Genomic DNA, 11809 nt, shown 5'->3' on the forward strand with positions numbered 1-11809 from the left:
TTTGGTATGCTCGGATTTGTTTTTGTTGATAAATTATTCTTTTGGCTCAGTCGTAGTTTTTCCTCCATTCTTGTTCTAGTTTCTGGTCTGTTTTTTTCATTGTGTTGAGGTGGGGGTGAATCATCTCTGCACTGCTTTTGTTTTGTGATGGGGTGAGTGGTTTTCCTGGGGTAATGCTGTCAATTGTTTCTGCGATCCATTTCTGAATTGGGTCTGATTTTTCATCTAGTTCATTTGCTTGCAAGGTTGTGATCGATTGAGGATTCTAGTTCTTCCAAGTTGATGTTTTTGACAGTGTTCCAATTTCTTACCCAGAATGGGGGTACTTTAGGGGATGTATGGATGGTTTTGTCACTTCATAGTATTCGTACTGGTGGCACAGTTGAGAACAGTTTGTTGTTGGCGAAGAATGCATCAAGCGCGTGTCCTGTCTAGTGTGTCACTGCTTTCACCATCTGTTGCAGTCTCACTGTCTCAAGCTGCTCGGTTAATAGTGTCCTGCTTTGTACTTGCATTCGTCTGTGTGGCATTGTTGAGGAGTTTCCTATTCTCAGGATGTGGGATTTGTTCTGTTGGGTCTGATTCATCATTGGGTAGATCGGCTAGGTTTCGAATTGGGTCCATGACTTCTTCTGGATCCTCTTCTATTCCTAGTTGCTGTGCTGTAGATCCCCTTGAGTTCTGTTGATGTATGGGGTGATAGTGTTTCCCATCTTTCTCCTTCCATATGTTTCTGCCTTTTTCCTGTGCGGTTCTGTTATCCTATTGGTGTGTCTAACATTTTCGGTGGTCATTTGCGGTCCTGTAGAGTAGTCTGTAGCGAGATATGGTGTTCGGTATAATGATTTTTGTCTTGTTTTTGAGTGTGTTCTTTTTTCTGTTGTGCTCATCGGTGTTTGCTCCATCGCTGTCATAGTATTTCATGGCGTTGTGGCCTGGTGTGATTCCATTTTATCATTTCTTTGCGTTTTCTCTCGCGTTGCTCTGTTCTGTGGCATGACATATTCTGTTCTCTTAAAGTTTTGTAGTTTTTGAAGCTTGTGGTGTGTTTTAGGTGGTAGGGGCCCTTTTTTGGAGTTTTTGTTGGGGCTGTTGATTATTCAATATTTTGTTTTTGGTTTGTTTACTTTAGGCATCCTTTTTTATCGTGGTTTCTGTTGTCTGTAGTTATTGACCGGTGGAGGGGTGGGTGGTGAGTGCGGCTCGTTCGGGGTTTGTTGGGTTGCAAAGTCCGTTGGTCTAGAAAGAATGTATATATTTAACAGAAGGGAGATCCTTTTCGATTAGGACTTGGGACAAAGATACTTATATAACAGGAAGTGTCCTTATCTGATTTACATACACCAATTTGCGTCTTGCTCTTTTAACCATGTGTGGCGATTCATTTCCACTTTCTTCTTAATTGTCTTAGCAACATTCATAGTGATAATTATGACTTTTTAACCCTTTTGGAATGTGTCTAATTCTTCATCCTATATTTTAACGTTTATTCATAACGTTTTTTTCAAGAGTTTTCATTTCACTCTGTGTTGACCATGACGTACAACCAATTTCTAATCATGGTCATTTTCCTCTACACATTATACTGTTCTGCCTTTGTTGTGCAAGACTCACTTAAAATCTCCAAAGTATACACACATATAAAGTGACGAAATGTGAAGCATCAAACATTTAGAGCTTATCCTATACATTCAATTGTTAGAATAACATATAGATTGGTACATAATCAACTGTGTGTGAACAGTAAGCAAATCCAGTCAAGGAAATTCTACTGGGCAAAATGTACCTCTTTCGTCCTAGGCTGAAATACAAAACACATACAGAGTAAACAAATATGTCAGAGAGGCGCAGCTTCACCTCACTGATGAGGCCCAACAAGGCTGAAACACGTGTATGGGGTTGCTGTTGGTACTCTTGTTCAGAGAGGAATTGCCATAGCATTTTGGTGCTGGACTGCCCATGTGGGCGGGACAAAGACTGATATGCGAATGGATATTTCCCATCTGTGAAAGGTACAGTGAGCAAAAAGCGTGTGCTGCAAACTCATCTCAGAACAGGTTATCATGCCATGTTCTTTCTGGAGAGGAGCGCCTGCTACCTTTTTTGACAGAGTAAACAAAGCATGAACACATTGCAACCATTCACATATGGGCAGTGTTCCGGATTTCTATTGCTGCCTATTTCGACTAAGTGTATGTGTGACCCGTGTGTTTTAGTGGGTATAGACTTTGACGTTGCTAATGATTAACTGTTAGTGTGGGCATGGACTCAATAATCTAGGTCCATTCCTTTCTTCTGACTTTTACACAAGTTTTTAAATGGATCTGCCTTCTTCTGGGCCTTGATTATGGTACACTTTGTATAAAACCAACCTTTCCCCTAAGGGTCAGGCAGGGGAACAGGCAGAATGTGCTACTGCACTCTGTATTGTAGAAAGTCCCCGGAAGTGGAGCTCTGAGAGAACATGTTTGTTGCCTGTAACACTTAAGTACAGGGTCCTCTATCTGGATGATAATTTGGCAGTCTTAATCCAGGGGCTCAGGAGGTGGTGGTGGTTGTTTTTTTTCTCTCTCTCTCTCTCTCTCTCTCTCTCTCTTCTCCACCCCCCACCCCCAATTTTCCTCTCTTGTGCAATTCATGTGCTGGTTCCTTTATCTGGATGTTAGTGTTACAATCCTCATCCAGGGGCTCTGAGACGATTGTTCCAATGTTCAGTTAATGTTATGGCATCCTTGCCGACTACATGTAAAAGTGTAACCCGTTCCTTCCACTGAGGGGCTGCAGCTCTCGGAGCTTATCTGGGGTCGTGTGAAAAAGGTCGAAAATATTGGGTGATGAATAGACCCATTCCGAAAGTGTTAAAAAGTCATTATCAATATGAAGGTAGCTAAGACTATTTAGAAGAAAGTGGACATTAATGGTTAAAAGAGTAAGACGCAAATTGGTGTATGTAAAAGAGGTTATTGGGTCACTTCCTGTTATATCTAGAAAAAATGTCTCATTACAGAGAGAGAGAGGTCCGGCACTTATGGACGTTTTTCTGCAGACTCCTAGTTTTGATAAGAACTGATCATAAATGATTAATAGACCATTTCCTACCAACGGCTTGAGTATGGTTCCTCTAAGGATCAGTACATGGATGGTGGCACTGGAGGAACATAATCTCAAAGTGGTGTATGTGGTGGGTCTGGACTGTCTATAAAAGGATGCCAGTGATGTTTGATTAGATAAATGAAACTGAAGTATGGGGAGATGAGAATCTCATTGCCATGTTTAATCCAATTATTGGGAAAGTTGAATGCGCAATGTCCAGCAAAAATGACATGAAAGGTAATATCTTTCGCAAGGGACTGGCCTTGGGATGGAAAGAAGTGTTGATATTCTTGCCAGGATTTGAACAGGTAGTGCAAGAGTTGCCACACTGTGAATGTTGCCACGTGATCAGAAGCGGGCTGGTGCTCCTAAAGGAGTCGAGTCAGGATTGTTAACTTGCCCCATGTAAAACACATGCATCACAGTTTGATTAGAGCAGACTCAGGGAAGGCTACTGGTAGTTGGAGATGGTTGTGCTGGTTGAACAGGGGGGTAAGAACTGTATACAATGCAATTGAGTGACAACTAAAATGGTAATGACCCAGCCAATCCTGACAGTGTACTCAAAGATTGTCATGGATATCCTGGGATTGTTTTAAACTCTGGGATAGTGCCATTTATACATTTATCTTAGTTGACTGTAACTCAAAGCGAGTTGTGTTAGAAAGGCACACAACTGTGAAAAATAACAGTCTCACCAAGTTCCTCTCGAGTGCTCAGTAGGGAAGGATATCTAATAAATAGGTCTTAGACAATGGAGTGCAATTCTGTTCAGAAGAGACGTAGTGATTCATAAATGATTTGACATAATCGTATAACATCCATTATCCAGTAGGCTGGTGGAGAAGTAAAAACAGTTCCTAAAGGGGCATATTGAATTAGCCTTTGGATTCAGATTGCTTGGTGGCAAATCATAGTTGTAGAACTGACTGACTATAGTTTGACAGTGGTGGCACTGTTCCTTTCCAAATGTGGCACCACAACTTAGGGGATAAGCTGAATACAGGCCAGGAGCATGTAGAGAGATGACCATGGTGTAAATACAAGAATCTTTTATGGTGGGGACATTGTCAGAGTAAAGAATCCCAACTCCTAGATAAGTGGTTTCTAGTGATCTTGCCTCCCAAAGAGGTTACCAAGGTTTCTGCATGAGTGCTATTCTGAAAGCAGTAAAAAGTGGATTTAGAGCTATATCCAAGGTAGGCCCCGTAGAAAATGGATTCTCAAGTACACGCACAGGCAGGTTACAAGGGTGGTAACGAAGAAGAGGTGCACACATCACCCACAAATCTGGTTCCAAGCACAAAAGCTTCCAGGGAACCGGTTTGGTTCAAGGATGTATGAGTAACATTCACATGGGGGCCCTGGGAGAGTTATAACATGATTAGGATTGCTTTTGTAAATTGGTTTTAACTTCAAGGAGTACATTGAGTTATTATGTTTGGTTCTCTGGAACAGGTTGGAATGGTGTCAAGCCAGAGTTATATGGCGTTTCCCCGTATGCCAGTCAGTGTCTATTACCTCTAGGTTGGTTGTGAAGGTGCAGGTGAACTTGTACTGAATACATCAGCTTGTTCCTGCATGATTTAGTTTTTCCTCTGTTGATCTTGCACTTCATTGCATTGCAGATCGTAATGTAGGCTCTGTCCAGGGATGGAAGCTTTGCAACACAAGGAATTTGGAGGTTTGCAACAAAAGGCTTTGTAGTCAGAGCATATAATAATTATATTGGCAAAGCCCCACTGGAGCAAGGAATCAAAGTTAGGGTGCGGTGATCCAACGCCTTTAAGTTCCATCTGTAGGAACTTAAAGCCCAGCTGTAGGATTTTATATTCCTTGGTGTCTCTAGATCGATTTCAGAGAGGCCCCACTGAAGATGTTGCAATACGCCAGCCAGGCAAAGGCCGTGCTCTGATAGGGTTCAATGTAGTGGCGTACCTATTGAATGAGGTTGACTTTTCACATCATAAGTTGCAAGTGGGTATTTGTCGATAAAAGATGTGATTTGTTCAGAGATGAGTAAGTTGGTTCAACCAAAATCGCTGGGACCTTCCATTCCCATGGTGGCACTGGTGTTGTTCTCAGACCATGCTGGCTGCAGAAAGAGTATGATTTTGGTATTCCAATGTTGTTCATTCCTACCTAATCACGGGGTTAGCAAGGGTTTTTGCCTTTCATGGTTTTTGGTGGGAGCTGGACTCTAATGATGGAGTCTAGTTGGATAGTCATGCTGTGTCTGCTCTCGGTTTCTTCAGCAATGGTGTAATCATGGCATGTTTTAAGTCTTGAGAAGAGGACCTTATAGAGGGATGACGTGATAACCAACCAAGAAGCAAACGTTACTGTCGATGGTTCACGCTGCACATTGACCATTTGGGAGATGCAGTAGTTGTTTTTTTGGTGCCACACGAAATACCTGCATGGCACTTAGCATCTAGGTTTAAGGTATAGTGATGTAAAACCAGTTGGTTTCCTAAATCCTCAACATTCAGTGGCATAAAACCTACAGTAGGCAAGGACATAACTGTATTTAAAAACACTATGGACTATTAAGTAAAAGGAGTATTCATCAGGGTTACAAACCTAAACTCGTCCCCAAACACCAAGCTTTTCTACACCCTCACCCATGGCTGTTGCAAGTACACTATTCAAATGCAAGTATATTATCTTAACAATTGAACGAAATTCTTTGACTAGATATCCATGATCCTAGGAAATTAGAAATTAACTCTTTTCAGTGTTTCCCTTAAATGCTCAAACTATTTTACAACTGTTCTAGTTGAAAACGATGTATTTTGTGATTATGAATGCAAACATGGCTTTCATTTTGTTCCCAAGGTGTGGTGCTGAGTGTGGTCATTAGCCCCGGAGAAGGACAGAAGCCTGCATTCCTCCTAATATTGAATGCTAAAGACATGAGTGAAATTGCTAGAGCAGAAGTGGATTCAAACATTCCAGTTACCTTTCATGGAATGTTCAAAAAAGCTTGATGATACCATAGTCTGTTTTGCGTTTTTACTTCAATATATGTAATGTCTTCAAAAGTGAACCCCTAATTCTGAACACACACATGGGATTCTGCTGAAATGTATATAACTGAAGTGGTCGACTTTACAATATGTGAGATTATATTATACAGAAGCTCTTATTTATCATCGTGATTTAATAAAATATATTCCATGGCATTGCAAGAGAGAAATGATGAAACATCTGATAGAATGATTTCAGGATCTAAAACAGCACAGCATGTGGTTTAGTTATACTATGAATATAGTTACATTTCTATTTAACACTCTGTGAATTTATTTTACTGTTGAAATAAATGTGATTTCAATCATATTGCAGAAACTGCTTAGACACATGCTGTGTGACTGTAGTATGTATGAATGTAAGAATGGCATTCATCAAGAACAAACCTAGCTGCGAACAACAGAGGCTGTACACACCCATGAGATTACCACTATGGTTTCAGGGGTAGCAAAGTTGCTGAGATGGGTAGGGGAGCAGGGGAAAGGTGGGAACTCCAGCAAGGGGGGAGGTTTAGGGTTGAAGAAGTCATTGCTAGATATTCTTTGAAGATTAGGGTGTGTTAATTGCTATATTACACAACTACTATTTCCATAGCGCCCATAATTCATACATCCCAGGGTGGACGTGTGAATTATGGGTGCTAGCTCCGAATGTACTTTAAGTGTCATTGTAAGGATATTGTGAATATAAGAATGTGGATTTAACCCCTGTTGTGGGGTCTGGCCATGGTTGGTAATGGCCCACCAACCCGAGCCCAGGTAGGACCAAGCAAAGCCCCCCTTTTCTATTTCTATGGCGGCAGCTGGAGTGTGAGGTGCGTCTGACCAGAACATAAAGCTCCGGTCCTGCAGGTGGGGACGGAAGGGGTGGCAAAGCGATTTTGGCTTGGGGGGCAACAGGAAGAGGCTACCTGTTGCCTCCCCACATTTGGAAAAAAAGATTGCTCCACCCGGGGAAGGGGATCGGGTGACTGAAACAGCAGGCAGAGAATGTATAGTCTCGCCCGTTGTTCCAGCCACCTGCTTGGCTAATGGCACTTCCCCAGGTGAGAATAGTGATTCTGCCTTACTATTTTTTCAAAAACCAATTGGGCTCCTTTCAGCTTTCTCCTCCTAAAGAACGTGCCACACGTCCGTGCACCCACTATGCTTGGCTTTTCCGGTCACATTAGTTCTGATGTGCGGTTGTACATTCCTGCAGCCTAGTCATTTAACAGACCTTTTAAACTTTAAAAAAAAACTGTTATACTGTCATTTACATTGGAAGTAATGCCTTTTACCTTCATGCAGACTTTGCCTCCAGTTGTTTGAAGGAATATGTTTTGGGCCCTGCGGATTTATATTCTACAATGTGCTGCCTGGGTGCTAGCTCATTGATCAAATCCCCATAATGATCCCCCAATGAAGAATTCAGATCCTCCGGGCTACACAAAAAATACAAGTCTTCATTTCTAATCATTCATGAGCGCTTGAAAAACATGCTAAACAAATATTTACATTGCTCAATGTTGTTGGGTAATCTTTTGTGTATTTCCAGCACAAACAGGCAGTGTCATCATCAATGAACTCACACCTGCATACATCAGAACAGGTCTCCAAAAGATATTTGAATAGTGCCATCAAGTTCATTTATTATTTGTGTTTGGCAGGTGTGTTCACTGTACAAACATACCCCATAGGTAATAGAAACATCGTTATACAAGCTGCCGTCTTGCCATGTTATGTTCAATTTGGTGCCCCCTTAAGTGAATACCCTTGTGAAGATACTCATCAATATGTTGACGATTTACATTGTCCTCTCTGAATGAATCGGGGTACCCAGAGACGACCTGCTTGATATGTGATAATATTTGTTTGTAATCACAAAAGAGAGGTAGCAACTTTTGTAAGGCTGCTTGCATCTGGTATCCATAATTGCCCCTTCTTCATCGTCATGCGTACAATGTGTAACCTGTTTAGTTTCAGAGTAGGGTCTACACAGAGGGAAGGTTTGCTTTCCAGAAACTCTGCAGGGAAGCACTGGGAAAAAAAAGATTTCCAGGTTTGTATACCTGACATTTTATCAAACCAAAATACTGCTTAATGCCGCCATTCACAAATGGGTACAAACTTGTAAAACTACAGTATATGTCCACCTCACAGACGTTATGGTATTTCTGAGACTGCTGTATAAAGCATTGCGTGGCTGTTAAGGTTTTGGCAAGTCTCTGTCTTTAATAAACCCATCTAGTTAATCTTTTTTCAATGTACCTAGCCACTCGTGTTCCCACAATGTGCGTACAGCACATTGACTTGACTTTCAAGAAAATGTTTTTTAACAGGGTCCATCTCCACAAATGTTAACAGCTAGAACCCGTTATCCTGTTGAAACCATTGGGTTGGTAACATTGGGGACAGCCATGGTAAAAATAGCCATTACATTCAAAAGCTGTGTAAATGCCCTTTACCTGTGCATAATCATCTAAAAAATATTTTACTACTTTTTGATCTCCACCTTGTAAGGCATTTTTCACAAAATGTGTTTTCTTTTCGGATACATTAGCCATTGAATAGATGATGATGATGATAAGCATTTCTGGTTGCCATTATACAAATCAGGTGCGGCTAAAGCTAAGGTTTCAGGTTTTAACAACATATGTTTGTATATGGCCAAACATAGGGAAGCTAGTGTTACATGGCAAAAAGAAACTATACATTCTGCATATGTTAACATTTCTGGTATATCTAAATGTTAAATCATTTGTTTGCTAAATATTTGTACGATACCAACCCTAAACGTGTTGCAGTGTAAGTCACAAAATAATCTACTATGGAAACAAAATAAGATCACAAGACACAGAGATAGATATTTAAACGGAACACAGGTTATTATGCATGGCAGGGGAAGTCAGCTGCTCACTAACAAGCTAAGCCCTCCCCCCACTCAGCTGTCACACTAGCAATGAGCCCTCTAACACACCCACCAAGCACATCATAGCACTGAGAGCTCACTCGCTCTCTCCCTCCTCTACTGAACAGAAATCCACTGCTGTAAGAAGTATCCATCTCAGATATTCTTGCTAAACTCAATAAAGTTGAAGGTATTATGTTAGCACAGGAGTCATTTCACTTATTCCACACGGCTTGTACAAAAGGGGTTGCTGTACCTAGCATTGTTTCATAAGATATGCAGAGCCCTGTTACCACCACTACAAAGCAGTCCATGCAAACTAATGATTACATATCTACATCAAATGGACTCATAAGATCGTATGCATCTGTAGTTCAAGGTAGGGCCAACCATTTGGGATGCTCTGATGAGCGCCACCAAATTGATCTCGTCTAGGTTGCCAAGCTTCAGCACAACAGGATTATGCAAATTGAGCAATTGTTGATCAAGGCGAACATAGTGCAGCAATTTTTGCCATTTGCAAATTCCTGTAAAATTCCGTCTGGTGAAGTCATGTCATCCTCTCAGGTGTCTCCTGACAGCCCCTCAGCAATAACTGATCTTCTTGATCAACAGTTGGGAGCAGCTAGAGACATAGATGAAACTATAGAGTTGCCTTTGCAGCAAGAAGACTCCCACGATTCCAGACATTTCCTTTCACGAAAAGCCAAAAGATTACTTCTGAGGGCCCAAAATTTCGAACTCTAATAACAATTCGAATCCTCTCATGTAAAATCTAAAAACATGCCCATAAGTAAGATCAAGGGTCATAACTCGAATATCAAGAAATTATGTAACATCTCACTCGGCGATGTTGCCCTTGAACTGAAATCCTTCTGCAAATCAAAGGCATGGATCTACAGGAGCAAAATCCTCCTGAAGGCACTGCAATTCCACAATCTTGCAAATGTCATCTTTACCAAATGTTCCGGCTCATCATGTGACATTGTCAGTTCAGTTGGACGGGGTTGTGGGCTTAAATGTACCCCTTATCCAAACGCAACTGTCCAACTATTTTCACCTAACTCAAAACAAAAGGTCTTCTAATGTTGTGACGTCTGAGGCCGCTCTTACACCTAATATCCCTCAGTTATTTGTGCCTGCTATTTCAACGGCCATTCAGTCTTGCCCAGATTATGACAACAGCATCGAGAACAAAGATACTCTGCCATCTTCAACGTCAGTTTTACAAGCAGTTGGTACTCATGGAACAGGGGAAACGTCTCCATCTGAATTGTTAAATACTTCCCCTAAGAGAGCACCCAGCTCCATCCTGCACAATGATACCTGTGTGGATGTGCAGCCTGCAATCCCTAAGAATTCAACTCCTGGCACACAACCAATTTTTCTTACATTAATGGATGTGCCGGTCGAAATGAAACGTATTCTTGGTTGGAGCAGTGATGCTACTCTGAATGGACAGGCACAAATCAATCGTTCCTATTTAATGAAAAACTTTCACCAAATTCCCTCTCTACGTAATCCGATTACAGCTGATGTAGAGTGGGTAAAGCTAGCAACTCACAACTATAATCGAATGTTGTGCAAACTTCATTCACAAATTATTGCTAAATTGTTATGGGATCACCAGACGGAATTAGCGTCACTGGGCTTGGAATTATATGCCTTTTTGTCCATGGAGGACTCTGGGGCTTTTCCTGAGTTCCAACCAACTCCAAAAGAGCTCCCGGCTTCCCTAGGGGCAAATGGCTCGCATCTTAAAGATCTCAATGTGGAATTGCTTGCTCAACTGACATCATTTGCCAATGCAATAAAAGGCTTGGCCTGGCTAGAACCTTACATTAAATCAGTTTCCAATGAAAACAAACTCTTAACACTCATGTTTTTCAATATTATCAAGGAACTGCTGCGGGTTTAACAATCTGTATTCTTGGTATCGTTCACTGGCCTTTACAGACAGACCTTCCTTCATTGTATTACATGAAACTAAGTGTATGTCACATATCGTCGTAGAGGGTTTCACTTCATTCACTCGTTCTGCCAAACAAGGCTTCGCTGGACGACCTTCTGGTGGCTTAGCTATACTTTTACACAATAGTCTGAGACTTACCTTGAAGTGTATTAATTCTGCTGATAATCTTTGATTATAGAAGTTACAGTTAAGGACAGTTTTTCATTGGAGGGGGCGTGGCTACATGGCCACAGACTAGGACATGATCTCTACATGCTCCTGCTGATCCTGCATCGATCCAGATAAGAAAAAACACACTCAGAGCCTGCAGAGTGCTGCTGTTTTGAAGCTGCAGTCCTGTGACTGAGAGGCATGCAGAGGTCGTAGAGCCGGTGAGAACTGAGCACGGAGCGTTGAGTTATGAGCTGGAGAAGTCAACGAGCTCTATACGGTGAAGGATACAAAATGGCGCCCAGATGAGAACAAAGAGTTGAGACTCTGAACAGCCGCACCGAGATATTGTGGAGCTGCGCCGCTTGCCAGCAAAGGTGGACTCCAATCATTAAATGGGGACCGGAATGCAAGTAAGCAGCAGCAGCTGTGTTTACAGCTGATGCGCTCCAGAAGTCTGGCAGAGACGCGGTGGACGAGTGCCACAAAGTATCGCCACGAAAAGGAATAGCTGGTGGATTCAGCCACGAGCGCATGAAGCAGAGCAGCGCGGAGACAGAGCAGCAGCAGTCAACAGGCGACTATCAGATATCGAGAACGCCTGCACGCGAGAAGCTGGGAAGCGATAATGTGAAATGGACAGCCTTACATCGATGAAGCACATGATACCTGTAT

The 11809-nt window shown here is 41.9% G+C and overlaps 1 protein-coding gene across 1 annotated transcript in view; it reads left to right on the forward strand.

Moving 5' to 3' along the window:
- Nucleotides 1-6450, forward strand: part of RPE65 (retinoid isomerohydrolase RPE65) — a 174190-nt gene extending 167740 nt beyond the window's left edge. The window contains exon 14 of the mRNA XM_069641930.1: nt 5932-6450. Coding sequence (XP_069498031.1) covers nt 5932-6083 — 152 coding nt within the window. The 3' untranslated portion in view covers nt 6084-6450. The remainder of the gene's footprint in view (nt 1-5931) is intronic.
- Nucleotides 6451-11809: the final 5359 nt, after the last annotated feature.

Source organism: Ambystoma mexicanum, chromosome 1q, assembly GCF_040938575.1.
Source record: "Ambystoma mexicanum isolate Mex_15411 chromosome 1q, UKY_AmexF1_1, whole genome shotgun sequence".
Taxonomy (NCBI): domain Eukaryota; kingdom Metazoa; phylum Chordata; class Amphibia; order Caudata; family Ambystomatidae; genus Ambystoma; species Ambystoma mexicanum.